At 47.8% G+C, this 26,022-nt stretch overlaps 1 protein-coding gene across 1 annotated transcript; it reads right to left on the bottom strand.

The window, feature by feature from the left end:
• Window positions 1-6,970: 6,970 nt before the first annotated feature.
• Window positions 6,971-15,048, bottom strand: Aldh3a1 (aldehyde dehydrogenase 3 family member A1). The gene is made up of 11 exons (XM_045130582.1): window positions 14,975-15,048; window positions 13,734-13,900; window positions 13,010-13,241; window positions 12,223-12,308; window positions 11,061-11,269; window positions 9,830-9,947; window positions 8,870-9,011; window positions 8,048-8,214; window positions 7,563-7,662; window positions 7,076-7,206; window positions 6,971-6,985 (listed from the first exon to the last, which is right to left on the bottom strand). Exons 2-11 carry the CDS (start codon window positions 13,893-13,895, stop codon window positions 6,971-6,973), a joined length of 1,362 nt encoding a protein of 453 aa, XP_044986517.1. The 5' UTR covers window positions 13,896-13,900; window positions 14,975-15,048.
• Window positions 15,049-26,022: the final 10,974 nt, after the last annotated feature.

Genomic DNA, 26,022 nt, shown 5'->3' with positions numbered 1-26,022 from the left:
GATCAGAGCTTGCGGGTGACAGTGTTCTGAGAGAGGAGCCAACGACCACATCCAGTCACCCTGACACTACATAGTGACTTCCAGGTCAGCCTGGGCTAGAGGGAGACCCTACCTCGAAAAACCAAAATGAATGAATAAATAAATAAATAAAGAGGCTGGAGAGATGGCTTAGTAGTTAAGGCACTTCCCTGCAAAGCCAAAAGACCCAGGTTCAATTCCCCAGGACCCACGTAAGCCAGATACAGAAGGTGGCACATGCATCTGGAGTTCGTTTGCAGTGCTGGATGCCCTGATGTGTGTGCTCGCTCTTGCTCTCTCTCTCTCTCTCTCTGTCTCTCTCTCCCTCCCTCCCTCTTTCTATCTCAAACAAATAAATAAAATATTTTTTTAAAAAAACTTAAGCCTGGTAAAGTAGTGCACACCTTTAACCCCAGCACTAGGGAGGCAGAGGTAGGAGGATCGCCATGAGTTCGAGGCCACCCTGAGACTACATAGTGAATTCCAGGTCAGCCTGGGTTCGAATGAGACCCTACCTCAGAAAACAAGACAAAAAGACCAAAGATTAATCAATAAATAAAGACCCAAGAGACACCACTTTGTTGCTTTGGTCTTGTGAGGACACAGCAAGAAGGCACTGCCTATGAAACATCAGGAAGTGACCACCACCCCAGACCTGTCTTCTAGCACCTTGACTTTGGACTTCCCAACCTTTAGAATTATGAGAAATATATATCTGTTGTTTAAAATCCACTTGGTTTATGTGTTTTGGCCTGGTAGTCTTAACAGAACAGAGCCCTGTTTGAGAACACCCTGGTCCTGGTATAAAAGAACTGACTGCTAAAGGTCAAGGATGCTGGGAGACCCAAGAGAAGAAGCAAACTGACACAGGATTGTACAAAGAACAACTTACTGGGGACTTACATTTGCTACTTGGCAAATAGTTAGTGCTTGGTCAATAGAAGACAAGTGAATCCCTATACTCTAAGACAGGAAGAAAGGGTTCATATATTATGTTGAGCAACAGTTGCCTATGATGAACCAAATTCACCTGGCCTTTCTCAAAACCTATTAGGGGCTGGAGAGATGGCTTAGTGGTTAAGGAATTTACCTGCAAAGCCAAAGGAACAATTGGCTAAGGCCCAAAAGTCAATATTATAGCTGTGATGAAGAATGAGGCATATCAATCAGGACAGTAAAAGCTGGAGGTGACAGTGGATTTGGGGTAGCAGAAAGTGCCCATGTGTACTGAAGGTTTGATTCCCCAGTACCCACGTAAAGCCAGATACACAAGGTGGCCAATATGTCTGGAGTTCATTTGCAATGGCTAGAGGCCCCTGGAGTGCCCATTCTCTCTATCTGTCTCTTTCTCTCTCTTTCTTGCTCAAAATATATAAATAAATAAAACATTAAAACAAAAAACTATTAGCGTGTCCAACATCCAGGAGTCCGTGGGCTGGGCAAGAGCTCTGCTGACTATCAGAGTGGCTTCGTTTGTCCTGTAGAGTCTGGGATGAGTGTCATGTCAGCTGGCAGGCCCAGCAATGGTCACGGCCAAGAGAGCTGTAGTCATGGGAAGCTGGATCCTCACAAAATCTTCCTAGAATCTCCACGTTGACTTCCTCTCAGGTCCCACTGCCGGATCACATGCTTGTCCTTAACTGGCTCGGGAAATATACATTATCACTGGCTCATGACAGCCTTGGCAGTGTGTTAGAAGCACTTTAACGGGCTGGAGAGATGGCTTAGTGGTTAAGCGCTTGCCTGTGAAGCCTAAGGACCCCAGTTCGAGGCTCGATTCCCCAGGACCCACGTTAGCCAGATGCACAAGGGGGCGCACGCGTCTGGAGTTCATTTGCAGTGGCTGGAAGCCCTGGTGCATCCATTCTCTCTCTCTCTCTCTCTCTCTCTCTCTCTCTCTCTCTCTGCTTCTTTCTCTGTCTGTTACTCTCAAATAAATAAATAAAAATAAACAAAAAAAATTTTAAAAAAAGAAGCACTTGAACTTTCAGAAGCCATACTGATCCACAGGCTGCATCCCAAACATAGACTAGCATCACTGTGTTAAGAAGGATTTTTATAACTGAGTTCTATGAGCAAAGGCGATGGAGGAATGGATTTGGAATAAGAGGCAAGTGTCTGCCTCGTCTATGTAACCTCGATGGTCAGTCCAAGCCAGCCACAGCGACCCCAGAGAAATCGCGGGAAAGAAAGAACTCGTAGAAGAGGCCACTCAAGGGCCAGTGCTGGCCCACAAGACAGGAGTCCAAGCCTGCATTTGACCTCTGGAGTATGAGGGGAGAGGTTTCCTCTGTTTTGCCTTTTCGTATCTGGGGTTGTTATTATTTCAACATCATCCTGGCAGAAAAGGGACCTGATCATGGTTGCGAGTCCTGAGGACTCCAGGGCTGAGGGGAGGAGAGAAAGGACCAGGGCTTGGGGCTGGTGTGCAGGCTCTGGAGATGTCCCCGCTTCCCGCGCCCACATACACAGCGTGGGGCCGGGGAGTGAGCCTGATGCGGCAGCGGTGGAAATCGCGATCTGTGGCTCAGGGGCCTGGGATGGGGTGCACACCTGCCCAATCCTTCCATAGCTCGTTAGTTGGTCATCTCCACACGTAGCAGGGTCCCCATTCTCTGCTCAGCATTGCCATTTTCGAGACTTTCTTGCTTATTCTTGTGGTTGCCCTGCCCTGTCCAGATAGGAGAGAGACTTGCTGCTCAACCAACAGTACTAGCGTCTCCACACCTTCCAGCACTCTTTCAGCTCTGTGAACCTCGGCTCTGGCCGACTGGGTCTGAATGGTGGTGATCAGGGGGTTCTCCTTCCCTGGTTCTCCTTCCCCTGCTTGGGTGACTTACCTAGCCCTGTGTAGAGGCGGTGGAGCTTCCTGCTAAGTTACCCACCAGTATTTTGAGATGAACTTTTAAAATACAGTCTAACAGGTGTCCTTAAGAAAGAGGACATTTGGGCTGGAGAGATGGCTTAGCGGTTAAGCACTTGCCTGTGAAGCCTAAGGACGCCGGTTCAAGGCTTGATTCCCCAGGACCCACATTAGCCAGATGCACAAGGGGGCGCACGCGTCTAGAATTCATTTGCAGTGGCTGGAGACCCTGGTGCACCCATTCTCTCTCTCTTTCTCTTTCTCTCTAGTAAATAAATAAATAAAATTAAAAAAAAAAATAAAGAGGACATTTGAAGCCAGGCATGGTGGCACACAACTTTAATCCAAGCACTCAGGAGTCAGTGGTTGGAGGATCGCTGTGAATTCGAGGCCACCCTGAGAGTACAAAGTGAATTCCAGGTCAGCCTGGGCTAGAGGGAGACCCTACCTTAAAAAAAAAGAAAAGAAAGAAGGAAGAAAAGAAAAGAAAGAAAGAAGACATTTGGATCACAGAGAGACCCTGGGAATGTCCACAATCAGAAGAAAGGCCATGTGAGGACACAGTGAGAAGGAGGCCATCTGTCAGCCTGGGAGACCCGCCAGGGGAAAGCTACCTGGCTGAGACTTTGATGTCGGACTTCCAACCTTCAAAAGGACTGCAAGCAAAGAAGCTGTCCTTTAAAGTCTTCAGTTTGTATGTTTTGTCATAACAAAATTAGCCTTGGCCAACTCATACTAACTGTAGCTGGACACTGCCATCCTTAAGGGAGGAAGCAGTTCTGCTGCACAGAGGGAAGTGGTTCCCATCCTCTGTTAAGACTGGTACCGGAGCCATTGTTCCACACTAGCTGTGTGCTCCCCAACCCAGGCAGAAAACAGGCCCCTTAAGAGGAAACAAGGGAAGCGGGGCGTGGTGGCGCACGCCTTTAATCCCGGCACTCGGGAGGCAGAGGTAGGAGGATCGCCATGAGTTCGAGGCCACCCTGAGACTCCATAGTGAATTCCAGGTCAGTCTGGGTTAGAGTGAGACCCTACCTTGAAAAACCAAAAAAAAAAAAAAAAAAAAATTAGTTCCATAAGAGAAGCAATTTTGAAGCCAGTTTTCTTTTAAAAAATTTATTTATTTACTTATTTATTTATTTGAGAGAATAGGTGCACCAGGGCCGGTAGCCACTGCAAACCCTGGACACATGCGCTGCCTTGTGCATCAGGCTTTACGTGGGTACCGGAAAATAGAACCCGGGTCCTTAGGCTTTGCAGGCAAGGGCTTTAACCACTGGGCCATCTCTCCAGCCCCTGCAAGCTACCTTTCTGCTGCCTTTGCTTCTGCTTTCCTCAGCCTGGCCCTCTGCTCAGTGACTCGCACTCTGCTTTGTAAAATGTACATGATGCAATATTACCCAGTGCCAGATTATCAAATAAAAGCCAATTAAGATCTTTAAATTTGTTATAACTTTGTCTTTGACACCTCCTGTAGGAACTGGCCTTGAACTCTCAATTCTCCCGCCTGAGGCTCCTAAGTGCTGGAATTACAGGTGTGACTCATTTTAAAGGGATAGCTCTCAGGCTTTGGGGAGATGTGTCTGGCTGGCAAATCTTCTAACTTAATCTTCTTAGCATCCAAAAAGATGTGCGTGCATTTCAAAGAGAAAGATTTTGCAATGACAGGTTTCCAAAGTAATTGATCCAAGACAAGAAAGAAGGAGCGGCTGAAGGACTCAAGTTCAATTCCCCAGGACTGCCCTGGCACACCTATCCTCTCTCTCTTTCTCTGCTTCTTTTTCTCTCTCTCTCAAATAAATAAAAACTAAAATTAAATTTAAAAAAAAAAGAAAACAAAGGAGAAGAAAAAAATTAAAATCTTAAAAAAAGAAAAGGAGGGGCCGGGCATGGTGGCACATGCCTTTAATCCTAGCATTTGGGAGGCAGAGGTAGGAGGAACACCTTGAGTTTGAGGCCACCCTGGGCTAGAGCGAGACCCTACCTCGAAAAAACTAAATAAATAAATAAATAAAATGTTTTTAAAAAGGGAGAAGGTTGAGTGAGACCCTACTTCGAAAAAAGAAAAAAGGGAGAAGGTTGCTTAGTGTGGTGGCGCACTCCTTTAATCCCAGCACTCGGGAGGCAGAGGTAGGAGGATCTCTGTGAGTTCGAGTCCACCCTGAGTCTACATAGTGAATTCCAGGTCAGTCTGGGCTAGAGTGAGACCCTACCTTGAAAACCCAAATAAAAATAAATAAATAAATAAGAGAGAAGGAAATCTCTCCCATTATTTTCAATAAGTAATAAACTTTCAATTTATTTTCAATAAACATGTCTTTCTGGGAAGGTGAGTAAAGAAATGAGGCATAAACCAGAAAGGAAGAATGTTATGTTATCTTGGCTTTGATACCACCTTTCTGGATCTTTGTACAATAACTCATAGGTGTACACAGGAAACATTCAGATAATGAGGCCAGTCTAGGCTCTGGTTCTCACTGGGGTCAAGGAAGGTGACAACTTTAAGTGCCTGGGGTCACTTTTAAAAATAATATATTTTTATTTTTAGTCATTTATTTGAAAGAGACAGACAGAGAGAGAGGAAGAGGCAGAGAGTGGGAGAGAATGGGCATACCAGGGCATCCAGCCACTGCAAATGAACTCCAGGCACATGTGCCACCTTGTGCATCTGGCTTATGTAGGTCCTGGGGAATCGAACCTGGGTCGTTTGGCTTTGCAGGCAAGTGACTTAACTGCTCAGCCATCTCTCCAGCTCTGCTTTGGGCTTTTGAGTATTAAATATAAAGTGTGAGATGGTAGAGTTTAGGAATGGCCCAACACAGAAAGAACGTGATGGTGCAAAAAATACAGGAGTGCCAGGAGCTTGAGGAGGCCGTGGGGCATTCCGTAGGCCACTTAGGGACCTGGCCTATGTTGGGAGCAGGGACCACAAGGGGCAGCCATGAGAGTCCACTAAGGCAGGCCTGGAACCTGGCAATGAGCCACCGTGACTGCACACTGAAACCCCAGTCCCAGCTGCCCTGTCCAACCATTCCAGGAGGAAACTTTATAGAAAGTCCAGCAGTGCAGCCCAGCCATACAGTCTTATGCCCACCTGCCCCCTCCCCTAGTTGGCTGGCATGGCGCTGATTCATAGTTCTCACTCCTCCTACCAATCCCTCCAACCATTGGCTCACAGAAAACTGCCAAGGGCACCAGGAGTCCAGGTTCTAACCTGCTTCCCAACCCTCTACCCCCCATGAATGGGGCTCCAATGTCACCAAGGAGGCTTTGTGGTGACCCCTGCCCTAGAAGCCAAATCCGATTTGAGAAGAGTGCACTGCCCTCTGGTTCTAGAAACACTTTGCAGGGCTGGAGAGATGGCTTAGCAGTTAAGGCACTTGTCTGCAAAGCCTAAGGACCCTGGTTCAATTCCCCAGGACCCACATAAGCCAGATGTACATGGTGGTGCATGCATCTGGAGTTTGTTGCAGTGGCTGGAGACGCTGGCATGCTTGTTCTCTATCTGCCTCTTTCTCTCTCGCTCTGAAATATACATACATGTATGTATGTATATATGTACACATAAATGTATATATACAGATATATACACACACACATATATATACATACATATATGAAGAAGAAATCAGAGAAGCTGATATACCCACATTGCCACCAAGGCTCGGCTTCTCTGATTTCTTCTTATCCAAACACACTAGCAATGTTGCCGTCATCTGAAAGTCTACAGGGACAATAAATGTTTCCCTGACACCCCAGCCTCCTGCCTCATAGCCTGTGGGCTAATTGTGTGGCTGTGGAGAGGCCTCTTAGGCTCATCCGAGTGACCAAACCTTGAGGGGCTGGGGGTCAGGGTGGATGGGGCCAGTACGCACAGGGTATGAAGGAAACATTGCACACACACCTTCCCTTGAGACAGGTTTATTGGTCTCTGCTTCCAGCAAATGCAGGACTTGGAGAGGGGACACCAGGGTCATCTGGGAGTTGGGGACAGAGGACAGCAGAGGAGTGGGAGGCCAGGCAGCAGCTCTGAGAGCGATTCTCCAAGGGCAGAAGCGCGCCAGCCCTGACAGGCCAGGCGCCGCTGGCTCAGTGCCGGGACACCTGGGAAGGAGACAGGGAAGCGACGTGGGATCCAGCGCCTCTGCTCACACAGCCCACCCTCCGCAACAGCCCTTGTGTCCCGCTTCTCACCTTGGCCGGGCTTGGGGGGTACCTGGCTTTGTGCATTTCTTCATTCAGCAGAGACCTCAGCAGGCAAGAACGGCGGTGGGAGAAGGTCTCAAAGCTCTTCTTGCCATGGTATGACCCCATGCCACTGTTCCCTGAAGGAGATGCCAGTTCAGGGCCATCAGCCCAGCCCACCTTGTGCCCACATTCCCCCACGGACTTCTTTTCTGAGCCTCATTGGGGTGGCCAATCCTTAGGGTGCCCTCTAGGGCATTCCATGCCAGGAAGAGTCTAATCCCAGCTATGCCACTAAATGGCTGAGTGGTCTCAGGCTTGGGAGCCCTGTGAAAGGTCATAGCACTAGGTGACCTCTAGGACCACAAAGGCCAGAGGCCTGAATGAAAGAAGTCGGCGGGAGTCCAAGGCCCCTGTTTGCTGTGGGTGGGTTTACTCAGCAATGGGGACACTTGGGGTTCAGCTAGGCTATGAGCTCACTGTGAGCCAGACTTACCCACGCCTCCAAAGGGCAGAGAGTGCACAGTGATGTGGACGATGACATCGTTGGCTGTCACCCCCCCACTTGACGTCTCTGCTATCATCTTCTTAATCACCTGCATCAAGACCCAGCTGTTGGCCTTGAGGTCCAGTCTAGCAGCCATCCTCCCCGCCCTGTCTGGGCATGTCTTGGAGCCACAAGGACACAAAGTGATGGAGGCAGAGACCCGATCAAGGCTCCAGCATCCTCAGCCCCAGGCCTTCCTCAGGTATCACATGGCCCTCAGCACCACATGGGGAAACAGCCTAGTCCATAGCTCTCAGGTGACATCTGTCCTGATCTTTGAGATGGGGACAAAGAGGCTGTGAAAGGCTAACTGCCCAAGGTCACACAGCTGATGAAAGGGGAAATGACCGAGTGAACCCAGGTCTGTAGATGCTAGATCCTGTGCATGTGAGGACTGGACGTGACAGCCCCAGGAGGAGGATTCCTAGGCCTACCTTGTCGTTGCTGGAGAACACATAGAGAGCCAGCGGCTTCTCGCGCTGGTTGATGAATTGGACAGCCTCCTCTAGGCTGCCCACACACACGATGGGCATCACAGGCCCGAAGATCTCCTCCTGCATCACTCGGGACTCGGGGTCAACGTCCGTGAGGATGGTGGGAGCTAAGACAAGAAGCAAGCCAGAGTCTGCTGGTGCCTAGGCCCCTGCCTACCCAGTGCCAGAGTCTGGCTCCTTCTTTCACTCTTTTGCAGTTAAAGCTGCCAGGCTTAGGAGGGGGTGGGAATGGGGCATGGAGAGCCTCTTCCCATGGCCCCCACCAGTGTCCTGGGCTCCATCGTGGCTGACCACGGGGACAACTACAGATTCGATTGTGTGGGTGAGCAAGGCCTGGACGTCAAGGAGGCCGCCCTTCATATCTGCAGGCTACCTGTGTCCATCTTGGGGTTCTTCTGTCTCCTAGATAACTGGTGACCAAATCGGCCCCATTTGTCCTGCCCCAAGCCTGGGCACTGGGGCTGCTCAAAACTTGGCCTGCTTTGGGCTCTTGTGGCCTCTGCTGTCCCCAGCCGTGCTGATGCCCAGAGATTGGAGGCAGTGGTGGTGGAGGCAAAGCCCTAATCTCTGGCCTGTGGACCAGGCACTTCTGAGGCTAGAGAAGAGTAGTGGCCAGCCCCTGCCTTCTGAGGACCCCAGAGCTCTCTGCAGGCCCACTGGGGAAAGACTGCCTGATGAAGGTCTTTGCCCACTTGCTGTAAACTTGCTAGAGACCCCTGAAATCTAGCCAAGCAACATCATTGTTGAGGGCAGAACACGCACCTATGTAGCGGGTGGCCGCATCCCAGGTGCCCCCGTGGGCCACCTTCTGGCCCTCGATCAGGCCTATGACCCGCTGGAAGTGCCGGTCATTGATGATCCTCCCATAGTCACGGGACTGCTTGGTATTTTCCCCATAGAAATCCTGTGACGAGATGGGGCTTCAGGGAAGAATCGGGCCCTCATTCTCACCCACTGTCAGCAGTGACTACTTTGGGTGGTGGGATTCTGGGTGGAGGGTTTTTCCCCTTCTGTGATGGTTTTTGTTTTTCCATTGTGGTTTTGAATCTTGTCAAAATTATCTGCTCTGGGCTGGAGAGATGGCTTAGCGGTTAAGCGCTTGCCTGTGAAGCCTAAGGACCCCGGTTCGAGGCTTGATTCCCCAGGACCCACGTTAGCCAGATGCACAAGCGGCTGCACACGTCTGGAGTTCATTTGCAGTGGCTGGAAGCCCTGGCACGCCCATTTTTTTTAAATATTTTTTTGCTCATTTTTATTTATTTATTTGAGAGTGACAGAGAGAGAAAGAGGCAGATAGAGAGAGAGAGAGTGAGTGAGAATGGGCGCGCCAGGGCTTCCAGCCACTGCAAACGAACTCCAGACGCGCCCCCTTGTGCATCTGGCTAACGTGGGTCCTGGAGAATCAAGCCTCGAACCCAGGTCCTTAGGCTTCATAGGCAAGCGCTTAACTGCTAAGCCATCTCTCCAGCCCTAGCACGCCCATTTTCTGTCTCTCTCTCTCTCCTCCTCCTCTCTGTCACTCTTAAATAAATAAATAAATAAACTAACTAAATAAATAAATAAAATTATCTGCTCTGAATGTGTATTCCTTTTATGCTTAGAAGAGAAAAGAAAACGTCCGGAATTTCCCAGAGACCTAGAAGTTGGAAGCGCCATGCGAACCTGGTGCCTTACAGCCCCTCACTCTCAGTCCTGCCACGCCTTGCCCCAGGACACACTCACTTTTAGTGACTTTTTGAGCTTCTCTACAACTTGGTTCTGGATGGAGGGGTCACAGAGGATGTAGTCAGGGGCTGCACACGTCTGGCCACTGTTCATGAATTTCCCCCAGGCGATGCGTCTGCGGAAATTCCAAGAGGATTCCGTTTTGTGAAGCACGGGCATTCTCTCAGAAGTGGCTGGGCACTACAGGACAACCCCGCAGGCTGGGTGCTGTACCCGTGAGACCTCTGAAACAGCCACTCACTTCCGGACACAGGCTGAACAGCCCACTGCCAGGCTGTCCTAACCTCATGGGTATTGGCGTGGAATTTCTTATTTATTTATTTATTTATTTATTTATTTATTTATTTATTTATTTAACAGAGAAAGAGAGAGAGAGAGAGAATGGGTGCGCCAGGGCCTCCAGCCACTGCAAACAAACTCCAGATGTGTGTGCCTCCTTGTACATCTGGCTAACGTGGGTCCTGGGGAATCGAACCTGGGTCCTTTGGCTTTGCAGGCAATTGCCAAGCCATCCCTCCACCCCTGAGGACATCTGGGCTAAGTGGCTTTGTGTCCCTCTGCTCAAGTTCTTGGAGCCTCCTCCACTTTGGAGGGCTACACACATGGGGTTTGGAGAAGGCCGGAGAAGCCTGACTACTGTCAGAAGATCCAGATAAGAGTCCCCAGGTCGGGCTGGAGAGATGGCTTAGCGGTTAAGCGCTTGCCTGTGAAGCCTAAGGACCCCGGTTCGAGGCTCGATTCCCCAGGTCCCAAGTTAGCCAGATGCACAAGGGGGCACACGCGTCTGGAGTTCACTTGCAGTGGCTGGAAGCCCTGGCGCGCCCATTCTCTCTCCCTCTATCTGTCTTTCTCTCTGTGTCTGTCACTGGCAAATAAATAAATAAATAATGGATAAAAAAAAAAATTTAAAGAGTCCCCAGGTCATGCTCACCAAATCTCACGTGAGATCTCCCACTGAGGAAGTGCTCGGCATAACGAAAGGTCTTCTCTGCTTGGAGTACCACTTCCCCAGGGATGTCCACACTGAATTAGAGCAAACCCCCTGCCCCCAGCCGAGCTCCCCTCTGGGAAGACTTTCTATGAGGGGTGTTCCCCCAACTCCCACCACCTGAGGACTGCAGGCCCCACAAAGGCAGGGAGCCACCCTGCTACTCAGTGCCCGGGGCTGCAGGGCTGAACCCCATAGTGGGCATGCTGCCGCAGCCCAGCCAAGCCTGGCCCTCCTCACCTGCAGGCCACATCCAAGTCACAGTCCTTGTCCACATAGCAAGGGCTCTTTCCTCCCAGTTCCAGGGTGACAGGGGTCAGATGCTTGGCAGCGGCTGTCATCACAACCTTCGCCACAGCTGTGCTGCCTGTGTACATGATGTGGTCGAATCTCTCTGCGAGAACCTCTGTGGTTTCAGGGACACCCCCTGTGATCACGGGGTACAGAGCCTTCCACACAAGGAGAAAGGCAAGAGTCAGCAAAGACCAAGCCCGTCTTCACCCCTGCACATGGGATGGGCAGTAGCTGACACCTGCAGCTTGGGTAACCCCTGGCACGTGATCCCCTCTCCTAGCTCAGGGGCTCTGTTCACCCAGCTACTAGACTCCCCCATCCGGTAACTTGGCCATTTGATTTAAGAATTCACTATTCTGGGCTGGAGAGATGGCTTAGCAGTTAAGGCATTTGCCTATAAAGCCAAAGGATCCTGGTTGCATTCTCCAGGACCCATGTAAACCAGATGCACAAAGGGGTGCATGCATTTAGAGTTTGTTTGCAGTGGCTGGAGGCCCTGTCGCGCCCATTCTTTCTCTCTCTCTCTCTCTCTCTCTCTCTTCCCCCTCTTTCTCTCTCTCAAATAAATAAAATATTTTTAAAAAAGAATTTACAGGCTAGAGAGATGGCTTAGCGGTTAAGCGCTTGCCTGTGAAGCCTAAGGAACCCTGTTCGAGACTCGATTCCCCAGGACCCATGTTAGCCAGATGCACAAGTGGGCGCACGCGTCTGGAGTTCGTTTACAGTGGCTGGAGGCCCTGATGCACTCATTCTCTCTCTCTCTGTATCTGCCTCTTTCTCTCGGTGTCTGTCGTTGTCAAATAAATAAATAAATAAATGAACAACCGATAAAAGAATTCACTATTCTGAGCCAGGCATAGTGGCGCACACCTTTAATCCCAGCACTCGGTAGGCAGAGATAGGAAGGAGGATCACCGGAATTTCGAGGCCAGTCTGAGACTCCATAGTGAATTCCAGGTCAGCCTGGGCTAGAGTGAGACCCCACCTCGAAAACCCAAAAAAAAAAAAAGAGAGAGAGAGACAGAGAGAGGAAAAAAGAAAGGAAGGAAGAATTCCTCAAGCCATACAGATGTGACTCCCAACACAGTTACCCTTGAGAGCGCCTTACCTTATCCAGGTACTGAGGGATGAGAGTGGCCAGCAGGTTCGCCATGTTCTCACTCACCTCAGAGGGCTTGAGGACCACTGCATTCCCTGCGGAGCACAGACTTAGGACCACACCCAGCCCCCCCTCCCTGCCAAAGGCTCTACCCACTCAATGACCAGGCCTAGAGATTTTTTTTTTTTTTTTTGAGGTAGGTTTCACTCTAGTCCAGACTGACGTGGAACTCACTACGTAGTCTCAGGGTGGCCTGGAACTCAAGGCGGTCCTCCTACCTATGCCTCCCCAGTCCTGGGATTAAAGGCATGTGCCACCACGCCTGGATAGAGTTTTTTTACTCCCTGATCTGCATCATGCCACATAGTGTACAGGAATACACCGAGGCACATGCTGAAAAGCGCATGCAGGGACACTGTGCAGAAGTACACCGAAGGACGTGTACCAGCACCCACCACGGGAACATGCGCGGGTAGACACACTGGCCCATGCTTGGCCAGACCTTTACCATCTTCCCTTAGGCGGTGCCCCGAGTCTGGGAATAAGGAAAGACACGGGGAGATGCTCCCCGCAGAGATGCAAGAACAGAATCGGCCCTTCCTGGTTCATGATAGCTGAGAACAGCACCAGCCTTCCCTCCTCCTACAGGCAGGGAAAGGCTGGCCAGGTGGGCACCTACGTCAAGTTGCCGTTGGGCACCTGGAAGGCCTGGCCAGGTAGTTTTGCCTCTACAACCTACTTTGATAGTCCCATCTTCCCACAAGCCCGGGCCCACCCCACCATGGGGCTCTCATACCTGCAGCAATGGCGCCCACCATGGGCTGGATGGTGAGGTTGAAGGGGTAGTTCCAGGCCCCTATGACAAGGACCACGCCCAGGGGCTCCGAGTGGATGTAGGACTCATCATGCTGGGTCTGGGGAGTCTTCTCCACTGGCTCGTCCATAGCCCACTCCGGGAGCCTCTTTGTCATGAGCTCGATCTCCTCCATGACATAAGCTATCTCTTCATAGTAGGCGGACCATTCGTTCTATGGAGAGACTTGCGTATGAGCGCAAGGCCCAAGAACGGAGGGCGCGCTGCGGGGCCGTGCAATGCTGCCCTGGTGACAGGGACGTTCATAGATCCCCCAGCCCCAGGGGCTCAGGCAGAGAAAACACAGGGCGCAAACAGAGCCAAAGACCCACCGAGTGTGAGCCCTGACACAGCAGAAGGTGGGGCCCAGAGCTACGACCCCAAATCGTCTCCTCTCCTCCCAGGAAGGACGGTGGAAGCTAGTTCAGGTGAGTCAAGGCAGCAAGGTGAAAGGTTTGTGGATTTTGAGGTGTCTGATTTTGCTGGGGGGGGGGCGGGGGTGAGGGATGGAGCAGCCCAAGGGGACAGGAAGGGAGGAGGAGGCCCTGTGGAGCTGGGGAGCGCAATTGATGCTCTACACTCAAGGCCCGACTGTCCCCGCTCCGGTCCCACGTGCACCCTGCTCTCCCGAAAGCCATCTCCCGGGAGGGCGCGGGGGACACAGCACCTTGTGCAGGTCAGCGGCCAGCGCGCCGGCGATGTCCTGCTGGCGCTCGGTGATCATGCGCCGCAGCGCCTCTAGCTGCTGGACCCGGAACTGCAGCGGGCGCGTCCTTCCGGAGTTGAAGGCCGCCCGGGCCCGCTTCACCACCTCGCTGATCTTGCTCATGGCACCTGGGGGCAGAGAGCATCTTGCTGGTCACAGATTACAGACTGATGGAGGCGTCGTACGACTGAGGTCACATCTGGCACCTGAGTGGGGGGTCGCATTAGATTCCTCTCCAAGAGCCAGCTACCTTGAAGGCTGCACCTTCCTTTCAGGCAGACCCCACTCTCAGATCCCCTTAGTCCTCATAGGAGCTCCGTAGGGTCAGTGGTGTAGTCACTGGAAAGTTCCCCCCATGCCCATGCAAGAAACTCTAATTAAACTAGGTGGGACACACACGCACAGACACACAACACATCAAAGTAAAAGAGGGACTAGCTGGGAAGAAGGGTTTCAGAGGAAAGGAGGAAAAAAGAAGGTAATGGAAGGTGATCATAATCAAAATACAGTGTATAAAAGTTTTCAAAAACTAGGGCTGGAGAGGTGGCTTAGTGGTTAAGACGCTTGCCTGCAAAGCCCAAGGACCCATGTTCAACTCTCCGGATCCCACATAAGCCAGACGCACAAGGTGACACAAGCGTGCAAGTTCGCACATGCATACGAGGTGGCACACGCGTCTGGAGTGTGATTGCAGTGGCTGGAGGCCCTAGCATGCCAATTCTCTCTCTCATTAAAAAAAAATCTTTTAGAAATTAAGTAAAATGGTTCCTTAGTAATGTCCAGGAAGGCACCACAGCTATGACTGCTCCCAGATGAGGATGGTGATTCTGGAAGCCACTCAAAATGCTGCCTTGGCTCTCGCAGTTGGCAAGCATCAAAGTTGGGGGTTAAATCTGTGTCTGCCTCTTTCTGAGGTGTATAAGGAGCTTGATAGCACACCTCTCACCCAAAGGCCACCTCTGTCCTCCTGCTCTGCAGGTGCCTGGGGCCTCCCCTGTCTGGTGCTAAGGACCATATTGCTGGTGCTGGATATGCAGTGCATCCAGTTGGGAGAATGCTTGGGAGATGCTATTCCCACAGCGTCTGGGCCAGCCTCCCTCGGAGATGGATGGAGGCCTCCGATGCTCAGGGGTCCTGCTCCAATGCAAGGTCTGGGTGATCCCACCCAGGGAAAAAGAAGAAACGCAGGGAAAGACGATTACCTTTGGTACAGCTTCTCCCAGCAGCCGGGACTCCTGGAGTAAACAAGAGCCCACAAGGGACATATTTAAGGACCCTCTTTTCCGCCCACTTGCCCCCCCTCCAGCCCCTGCACAGGAAATTTGCGTGACAAAGATCAAACGATATTCAAATGTCGGGTGGGGCATAATCCAGACTTCTGCTTCCATTGTTCTGAAATGCAAGATGGGTCTAGGGAGGCTCAGGCAGGCTCTCATTCAACTGCACAAGGAGTTTGTTTGCCCTGGGCGTGGAGCCCCTGAGTGATTCAGCTTGGCATGCACATGGTCCGCTTGCAGACAGCCGGATGCTGTGCTCTGAGTTCTCTGTTATGTAAGGTCTGCAGTGCCCGGGCCCTGGGTCATGCAATGTGTTGCACACAACACCCCAAAACTACAGGTCAAAACTTCACATCTCCCTCTGCCCCCACCATGTGTATGGAGGCCAGGGCCGCCATGAGGCATAAGCCCTGTCCTGCAGGCTGGGGCTTTCTCTGGAATTCTCCATGGACATGTGGAGCTATTCCCTCAAATATTGACAGAGAATGGAGCTAGGACCCTCAAGAGCTTCCATGAATCTCTTCACGGCTACCTGGGAAGGACGCAATCATAAAGCCCTTCCTGGGAAGTTTAATAGGTATTCCCTGGGCTCCTGCTCAGTGCCATACCTAAGGGGTCAAGCATACATGGACCTCCAAATCCAGTCACTTCTCAGACCTTCACTGCCACCACAGGCTCTTGGCCTCTTCCTTGCAACCTTTTCTGCCCCTTTACCCACCTGCAGGCTGCCCACCAATGTACCATGTTCTTTCATAATGACAGCCACATATACAGTGATGATCCCGTAAGATCACAATGGAGTTGAAAAGTTCCTATGGTTTGGTGATGTTGTAGCCGTGGTGACACAATAGTGTAATGTGTTCCTCACATATTTGTAGTGATGCTGATATGAACAGACCTACTGAGCTGCCAGTTACATAAAAGTATAACACATACATTGCATTGCCTGATACTTGGTGGTGATAATAAACATCTGCTACTGGCTTATATGTTTACTATACTAAACAATATTTAGAGACTCCTATCTATAAAGGAAAGAATAGATTTTCCTGTAAACAGTGTGCCGTCTGAAGCTGGCAGCATTTTCATGCATCTCATGCTTACTGCATTATTTCTGCTTGTATTTGAGTTAATACATGTCATTTTGTTCATCGTGACCCTGACCAGGTAAGTATGATGCCCACACAATGTCAAATTTGCCAATGAGCATTCTCTTTCTCCCTCTGCTTGAAAATAAATAAGTGAAAAACATTTTTAGGGCTACTGATGGCTTAGCAGTTAAGGCACTTGCCTACAAAGCCCAAGGACCCAGGTTCAATTCCCCAGGACCCATGTAAGCCTGATGCACGAGGTGGCACATGCATCTGGGGTTCGTTTGCAGTGGCTGGAGACCCTGGCATTCCCATTCTCTCTCTCTTTCTTTCTCTCTGTTCCCTCCTCTCTCTTTCTACGTACCCCTCTGTCTCTCTCAAATAAATGAAAATGAAATACAAAAAAATTTAAAGAGAGGGCTGGAGAGATGGCTCAGCAGTTAAGGCACTTGCATGAAAAAGCTAATGATCCAAATTTGATTCCTCAGGACTCATGTAAAGCCAGATGCACAAGGTTGTGCATGCCTCTGAAGTTCGTTTGCAGTGGCTAAAGGCCCTGGTGCAACCATTCTCTCTGCCTCTCTCCCCCCACCCCGTATACACACACACACACACACACATATTAATTGTCTACTGAGGTATCTGTCATAGCTTATCATGATGGTCATTATTTTCATTCCCAGCTCTCATCCCTTCCCCAGCCCCCATAAGCTAGAATTTCATCTGTTCACTCCTGGAATTCCCAGCTTCTGAGATAGGATCTAGCATAGAGAGGGTGTTGAATATGTATCTATCTAATGGGAAAGAAAATATTTTAAAAATAATATGAAAGCTAGTGATGAGTCCTGAGGAACTCCAGATGCATGCGCCCCCTTGTGCATCTGGCTAATGTGGGTCCTGGGGAATCAAGCCTGGAACTGGGTTCCTTAGGCTTCACAGGCAAGCGCTTAACTACTAAGCCATCTCTCCAGCCCCCCAGATTTCTTATAATGCTTGCTACAAATGCTGTGGAATGATTGACATGTTGTATGACTTATGGAATCATGATAAGAATACCGTACATGTTCAGTAATATATACTCTTAAAAAATGGTTTCTGGGTTGGAGAGGTGGCTTAGTGGTTAAGGTACTTGCCACCAAAGCCAAAGGACCAGGTCTGATTCCCCAGGACCCACATAAGTGCAGATGCACAAGGTGGTGCATGTGTCTGGAGTTTGTTTGCAGTGGCTGGAGGTCCTGGTGCACCCATTCTCTTTATCTGCTTCTGCCTCTTTCTCTCTCTCAAATAAATAAAATATGTTAAAAAAAAAATAGTCTGCATGTGATGTTGGTTAAATCTGTAGGTGCAGGTCTGGAGCCTCCAGAGGGCTGACTGATGACACCGTCCATCAATGAGGAGCTTACAGTTAACCAAGCTGGCTGTGCCCACGCACCTTACCCACCATAGCCACACCTTCTAGGGAAATAAAGGGAAGGGCTCCATGCTTCGTCCTCTCTTTATCTGCTGCCAGTCTGCCTTGGGCCAGAGAAGCTGTGCTTTTGCAGGACTGGAATGTGACAGGAAATCTCCAAAGATTCCAGAGATTCCCAAGCCTTAGTCCACCTCATGGAGTTTTCCACTCTCAGAAAGCCATAGCTTCCAAGATGTCGCGGGTGGTTGGGGGGGGGGGGGGACCAGAGGGGCAGGAAGCACAGTGAAAGGTTAGAGGGGGTAATGCCAGGGCTGCCCCAGCTAATCCAGCCTGCTGGGCAGGGTGAGCCAAAGTGCAAGTCGCTGTGAGTTAGGCACCAGCCACTTAATAGCATGAATGTCCGGTCTGCCCAGCCCCGGCAAAGCCTGCCCGAGTCAATGCCTGGCACCCACCCAGTTCTGCAGAACCCCGCTCCTGGGGAGGATACAGCTGGCATGACAGGAAAGGCACGTCAAGGCATACTTCAGCTGGCACTAGAGGTCTTTCTGGATTTGTGAAGGTCCACTTCAGATAATAACAAACATAACACTACCTGTGAAAGATATTTGCTCAAAAACAAGTGGAAAGATGTTTTAAGTTTTATTTCTACCCAAGAAGCACAGAAATGTCATTTTACAAAGATACACAGACATAATAAGCACAGGTTTTTTTTAAATCTTTATTAGCATTTTCCATGATTATAAAAAAAAATCCCAAAGCACAGTTTTTTTTTGTTTTGTCTTTTTTTAATATACACACATTATTTTTTAACATTTTATTTTTATTTATTTAACAGAGAAAAAGAGAGAGAGAGAGAATGGGTGTACCAGGGCCTACAGCCACTGCAAACAAACCCCAGATGCATGCACCCCCTTGTATATCTGGCTAACAAGGTCCTGGAGAATCGAATCTGGGTCTTTTGGCTTTGCAGGCAAGCACCTTAACCACTAAGCCATCCCTCCAGCCCTTGTTTTTTTTCATTGACAACTTCCATAATCATAGACAATAGGCCATAATAATTCCCTCCCCCTCACTTTCCCCTTCACAACTCCACTCTCCATCATATCTCCACTCTCTCTCTCAATCAGTCTCTCTTTTATTTTGATGTCATCATTTTTCCCTCCTATATAGGAAAGTGCACTGTAAGGAGTCCTTCCCTTCCTTTAGCTCTTACATTCTTTCTGCCACCTCTTCTGCAATGGACCCTGAGCCTTGGAAAGTGTGATAGAGATGTTTCAGTGCTGAGCACTCCTCTGTCACTTCTTCTCAGCACTGTGGTGCCTTCTGAGTCATCCCAGAGGTCACCATCATCTGAAAAAGAAGCTTCTCTAACCAAAGATAAACATGTGTTAGCTCAGTTCTGCTTTCACACTTCCTTGGCTCAGAATCTTGTAAATATTTTACTATGTTTTCCCAATATTTATACAATAAATAGAAAATGAAAATATGCGTGACACTTGAGGAGTTGTCATTGTATTAAACAGGATGGGGCCTGGAGAGATGGCTTAGTGGTTAAGGCATTTACCATTTAAGCCAAAGGACCCAAGTTCAATTCCCCAGATGCACAAGGTGGCACCTGTGTCTGGAGTTCATTTGCAGTGGCTGGAGGCCCTGTTGCACCCATTCTCTCTCTCTCTCTCTCTCTCTCTCTCTCTCTCTCTCTCTCTCTCTCACTTTCTCTCTTTCTCTCAAATAAATTTTAAAAAATTATTTTAAGACTGGTGTAGTGGTGCACACCTTTAATTCCAGCACTTGGGAGGTACAGGGACCGCTATGAGCCTGAGGTCAGCCTAGGAGTGAGTTCCAGGTCAGCTGAGGCTAGAATGAGATCCCACCTTGAAAAAAAACGATTTATTATAGGGGGCTGGAGAAAACATCACTCAGAGGTTAAAGGTACTTACTTGCAAATCCTGACAGACCAGGTTTGATTCCCCAGTGCCCACATAAAGCCAGATGTACAATGTGGTGCCTGACACTACCTACACGAGGCCATCATGACAAGAGGAAAAGATGGTGACATCAAAGTAAAAGAGAGACTGATTGAGAGGAGGAGGGGACATGATGGAGAATGGAGTTTCAAAGGGTTAAGTAGGAGGGAGGGTATTACCATAGGATATTGTTTATAATCATGGAAGTTGTTAGTAAAAAAAAAAATTAAAAAAATAAATTGTAATCTGTAGAATTCTAAAAAAAAAAAAATAAATACATTTCTTAAAAAGCTGGGCATGGTGGAGCACACCTTTAATCCCAGCACTTGGGAAGCAGAGGTAGGTGGATCACCACGAGTTCGAGGCCACCCTGAGACTACATAGTGAATTCCAGGTTAGCCTGGGCTAGAGTGAGACCCTACCTCAAAAAAAAAAAAAAAATAGAATGTATTTCTTCATCTTCATCTTCACCTTGGAGCTAAGGGAAGCAGAGAGGGTAGCCTGCTCTTTTCTTTCCTCAGAAGCAACACTCCATCTACCAGGGGGTCAGTTTTCGCCTTTATGCTGCTATGGGAGACGGGAGCTCAAGCTGATTAGACGTGAGGAGCGTGTGGAATGTGGAGCAGCGTGGATGCAGTGGACATCGCTGTGTGCCCCTTTGTGCTTTCTACTTTCCTCCTGGAATCTTCTGGGACCCAGACTCTGGGGCCAGTGACAGCCTCGAGGATGAAAAGCAGTGGCTGAGTGTCAGGGCACAGGTGGCTGTGGCCCATGTGTTCCTGGGGCCTTGGAGAAGCACTCCAGCACAGGACGGTGCTTCTGCTTTTTGCATCTGGAGATCATTTGCAGCAGCTGAAGGCCCTGGCATACCCATTCTCTATCTGCCAGTCTCTCTCTCTCTCTCTCTCTCTCTCTCTCTCTCTCTCTCTCTCTCAAATAAATAAATAAGTGATAAAAAATTGTTTAAAAAACATACAAACTTAATAGATAATGGCAAACAGATGGGAGAAAAAATCCTTCCATGATGTTGGGCATGTTAGTGAGATACTTCCTCAAAATAAAAAAAAAATACGAAGGTCAGCCTGGGCTACAGTGAGACCCTACCTCAAAAAAAAACAAAATCTGGGCTGGAGAGATGGCTTAGCGGTTAAGCGCTTGCCTGTGAAGCCTAAGGACCCCGTTCGAGGCTCAGTTCCCCAGGTCCCACGTTAGCCAGATGCACAAGGGGGCGCACGCGTCTGGAGTTCGTTTGCAGAGGCTGGAAGCCCTGGCGCGCCCATTCTCTCTCTCTCCCTCTATCTGTCTTTCTCTCTGTGTCTGTCGCTCTCAAATAAATAAATAAATAAATAACCAAAATCTAAAAAAACAAAACCAAAACAAAATGCAATCCCTCCAAAAAATTTAAATATGTATATTACAAACAGGGCTGGGGATGTAGTACAATAGAATGGTACCTGCGTAGCATTTTTGAGGTGCTGGATTAAATCAACACACACAGCTACTGCAAACAAATTCCAGATGCCTGCACCACCTTCTGCTTCTGGCTTACATGGGTTCTGGCGAATGAAACCTGGGTCCTTTGGCTTTATAGGCAAACACCTTAAACACTAAGCCATCTCTCCAAGCCTGAACAACTTTTTCATTATTCACAACTTGCATAATTATAGACAATAAACCATGATAATTGACCCCCCCACACACACTTTCCCCTTTGCAACTTCACTCTCCATCATATCCCCTTCCCCCCTCAATCAGTCTCTCTTTTATTTTGATGTCATCTTTTCCTCCTATTATGTTGTGTAGGTAGTGTCAGGCACTGTGAGGTCATGGATATCTAGGCTATTTTGTGACTGGAAATGTGCATTGTAAAGAGTCTTACCCTTCCTTAGGCTCTTACATTCATTATACCACCTCTTCCACAATGTACCCTGAGCCTTAGAAGGTGTGATAGAGATGTTTCAGTGCTGAGTACTTCTCTGTCACTTCTTCTAGGCACTATGGTACCTTTGAGTCATCCCAAGGTCACTGCTATCTGAAAAGAGAAGCATCTCTAACCATAAGTGAGAGTAGCATTAATATATGGATATGAACATTAAGAGAAGTACTTACCGGGCAGTTTGGTGAGCATAACATATGCATTTAGGCAGACACCAGAAAGCATTATACCCCTAGCGCTCATGACTTTCCCCCATCAAAAATTTTCAGTATCAGCATATATTCCCTCCCATGGAGTGGGCTTCCAGTCCAATTAGAGAGCAGTCCGTTGGCCCCATAACAGACATGCCACCATTGTACCTGTCGGGTCATTTGGCCTGGTTGGCCCAACTTAAGGCTTGCAGTGTCCACTGTTGTTCATCTACACTGATGACTTCTCTCTCTCTCCCATAGAGCTGCATGCAGCATAGCTTTATCCAGTTTTCTGTCAGCTTATCTACACAGAGGAGATTTTCAGCTCATCTCCAGCAAGATTTCCCAGTGACTTTGCAGCCCAGACACGTGGAACCTTCAGCACTAGGGTCTTACCATCTATTCCTGGTGGGAAATCAAGAGCCTTGGCAATGGCCTAAAATGTTTTGGGGGCATCAGGGACCTCCCTAGCCAACAACTCACTGGTAGGTATCCCACCCCTGGCACTGAAACTTTTCTAGTAGCAATCTATGTCTTATGGGTGCACCATTGTCCAAAAAAGTAGGTTTCTTCTGGGCATGGTTGGTGGTGCACACCTTTAATTCCAGCACTCTGGAGACAGAGGTAAGAGGATCACCATGGGTTCAAGGCCAGCCTGAGACTCCATAGTGAATTCCAGGTCAGCCTGAGCTAGAGTGAGACCCTACTTCAATAAAAAAGTAGATTTCCATATGATGTATTAATACCTTCTTAGATTTTGATTACCTCTCCCCTCACCCTCCCTTTCCCCTGACCTCACTTAGGCCTTTCTACCCCCAGAAATCTTTCTTCTACTTACATATACACAATACTATCCTACTAAATCCCCCTTTCTCCCTTCATATTCCCTTTATATCCTCTTTCTAGCTTACGGGCCTCTGCTATTGAGTTTTATTCCAACTCACATATAAATCTAATCATTTGTAGCTAGGATCAAGATACAAGAGCGTACATGTTTGCCTTTCGGGGTCTGGGTTACCTCGCTTAGTATATAATCCTTTCCAGATCCATCCATTTTCCTGAAAATTTCATAACTTCATTTTTCTTTACCGCTGAGTAGAACTCCATTGTAAAAATGTGCCATATCTTCATTATCCACTCATCAGTTGAGGAACATCTAGGCTGGTTTCATTTCCTAGCTGTTGTGAACAGAGCAGCGATAAACATGGTTGAGTAAGTACCTCTAAGGTAGTGAGATGAGCCCTTAGGATATATGCCTAGGAGTGGTATAGCTGGGTAATATGGTAGATCTATTTTTCACTATTTTAGGAGCCTCCACACTGATTTCCACAATGGCTGGACCAGATTGCATTCCCACCAACAGTGTAGAAGGGTTCCTCTTTTTCCACATCATCACCAGCATTTACGGTCATTTATTTTCATGATGGTAGCCAATCTGACAGGAGTGAGATGGAATCTCAATGTAGTTTTAAACTGCATTTCCCTGATGGCTAAGGATGTAGAACATTTTTTAGATGTTTATATGCCATCTGTATTTCTTCTTTTGAGAACTCTATTTGGTTACATAGCTCATTGTTTAAATTAGGTCATTTGGGCTGGAGAGATGGCTTAGTGGTTAAGCGCTTGCCTGTGAAGCCTAAGGACCCCAGTTTGAGGCTCGGTTCCCCAGGTCCCACTTTAGCCAGATGCACAAGGGGGCGTACGTGTCTGGAGTTCGTTTGCAGAGGCTGGAAGCCCTGGCGTGCCCATTCTCTCTCTCCCTCTATCTGTCTTTCTCTCTGTGTCTGTCACTCTCAAATAAATAAAAAATAAAAATAATAAATAATAAATTAGGTCATTTGATTTCTTATTATTTAGTCTTTTGGGTTCTTTGTATGTCCTGGATATTAATCCTCTGTCAGATGTATAGCTGGCAAAGATTTTCTCCCATTCTGTAAGTTGCCTCTTTGCTCTATTCACAGTGTCCTTTGCTGTACAGAAGCTTTGTAATTTCATGAGGTCCTAGTGGTTGACTAGTGGTTTTAGTTCCCAAGGAAATGGAGTTATATTCAGAAAGTCTTTGTCTATGCCAATATGTTGAAGGGTTTCCTCGACCTTTTCCTCTAGCAGTTTCAGAATTTCAGGTCTGATATCAAGGTCTTTGATCCATTTGGACTTGATTCTTGTGCATGGAGTGAGATAAGAATCTATTTTCATCCTTCTACATATAGATATCCAGTTTTCCCAGCACCATTTGCTGAAGAGGCAGTTTTTTCTCCACTGAGTATTTTGGGCATTTTTGTCAAAGATCAGGTGACTGTAGCTGCCCAGACTTACATCTGGGTCCTCTATTCTGTTCCATTGATCTACATGTCTGTTTTTGTGCCAGTACCATGCTGTTTTTGTTACTATGGCTCTGTAATATAGGTTAAAATCAGGTATGGTGGTACCACCAGCCTTACTTTTGTTTCTCAAAATGGTTTTGGATATTACAGGTTTTTTGTGCTTCCAAATGAATTTTAGAATTGTTTTTTTCTATTCCATGAAGAATTCCATTGGAACTTTGATGGGGATTGCATTAAATGTGTAGATTGCTCTTGGTAAGATTGCTATGTTCACAATATTGATTCTTCCAATTCAAGAACATGGGATGTCTTCCCATTTCCTAGTACCTTCTGCAACTTCTATCTGGAGTATTTTAAAGTTTTCATTGTAGATATCCTTCACTTCCTTGGTTAGGTTTATTCCAAGGTACTTTATCTATGGGATGTCTTCCCATTTCCTAGTACCTTCTGCAACTTCTATCTGGAGTATTTTAAAGTTTTCATTGTAGATATCCTTCACTTCCTTGGTTAGGTTTATTCCAAGGTACTTTATCTATGTTTTTTTTTTTTTTTTTGAGGCAATTGTAAATGGGAGTGATTCCCTGATTTCATCTTCTCATTGTTTGTTGTTAGCATACAGGAAAGCTAATGCTTTCTGTGTGTTTATTTTGTATCCTGCTACATTGCTAAAAGTGTTTATCAGCTTTAACAGTTTTATGATAGAGTCTTTACAGCCCTTTATGTATAGAATCATATCATCTGCAAACAATGAGAATTTGATGTCTTCCTTTCCAATTTATATCCCTTTTATGTGTGTCTCTTGCCTTATTGCTATAGCTAAGACTTCCAGTACTATATTAAATAAAAGTGGGGACAGTGGACACCCTTGTCTTGTTCCTGAATTTAATGGAAGAGCTTCAAGTTTTTCACCATTTAATATTATGTTAGCTTTAGAATGTATATTCTGCAGCATTTGGATGAAATGTCCTGCATATATCTGTTAGGCCCATTCCTTCTATGACCTCATTTAATCCAGATGTTTCTCTGTTTATTTTTTTTTCCTAGGATGACCTGCCAATTGATGAGAGTGGGGTGTTGAAGTCACCCACTACAACTGTGTTTGGTGTTATCTGTGACCTTAATTCTAATGGTGCTTGTTTGATGAAATTGGGAGCCCCATGTTAGGTGAATATATGTTTAGGATTGTAATGTCCTCCTGTTGGAATCAATATAATCAATATAAAGTGACCTTCCTTATCTTTCCTAACTAATGTTTTTGTTTTTGTTTTTGTTTTTGTTTTTGTTTTTGAAGTCTACCCTGTCCGATATTAGACTAACAGCACCTGTTTGTCTTCCAGGCCCATTTGCTTGAATTACCATTTTCCAACATTTCACCCTAAGATAGTGTCCATCTTTTATGGAAAGGTGAGTTCTTGGAGGCAACAGGTAGAAGGATCCTGCTTTTTTACGATTTCATTTATTTATTTATTTTTGTTATTTCAAGGTAGGGTTTCACTCCAGCCCAGGCTGACCTGCAATTCACTATGTAATCCCAGGATGGCATTGAACACACAGTGGTCCTTCTACCTCAGCCTCCCAAGTAGTAGGATTAAAGGTTTGTGCCACCACACCTGGCAGAATCCTGTTTTTTTTTTGTTTTTTTGTTTTTAATTTGAGCAAGAGAGAGAGAGAGTGGGAGGGAGGGAGAGACAGAAAGAATTGGCACACCAGGGCCTCAGACACTGCAATTGAACTCCAGGCGTTTGCACCACCTAGTGGGCATGTGCGACCTTACGCTTGCCTCACCTTTGTGTGTCTGGCTTACATGGGATCTGGAGAGTCAAACAATTCTTTGTTAAATTAGGACAGAACCCAAAACTTGGGGTTCATCTATTGGGGGACTCCTCCTGAGCCCCCAAATCCTGCATCATATTGACTCCCTCTTTCTCCTCCTCTCTTCTTCCCTCCTTCCATCCTGGCATTTGTCACTGTCCTCAGAGTGGAGCCGAGCAGGGCATATTTGGCTGATAGTGTTTGCTCTTGGCATCTCCCCCTACTGGCCACACTTCTTTTT

This window comes from Jaculus jaculus, chromosome 12 (assembly GCF_020740685.1).
Source record: "Jaculus jaculus isolate mJacJac1 chromosome 12, mJacJac1.mat.Y.cur, whole genome shotgun sequence".
Taxonomy (NCBI): Eukaryota; Metazoa; Chordata; class Mammalia; order Rodentia; family Dipodidae; genus Jaculus; species Jaculus jaculus.
This window is presented reverse-complemented; position numbering and strand designations above follow the sequence as displayed.

Excerpts from the sequence above, each read along its gene's own strand:
- Aldh3a1 (XM_045130582.1), bottom strand. The coding sequence starts at position 13,895 with ATGAGCAAGATCAGCGAGGTGGTGAAGCGGGCCCGGGCGGCCTTCAAC. Across the intron at positions 9,012-9,829 it reads AGCTCAAAAAGTCACTAAAA|GATTTCTATGGGGAAAATAC; the intron begins GTGAGTGTGTCC and ends ATCTCGTCACAG. Across the intron at positions 8,215-8,869 it reads TGCGGCCACCCGCTACATAG|CTCCCACCATCCTCACGGAC; the intron begins GTGCGTGTTCTG and ends TTCTTGTCTTAG.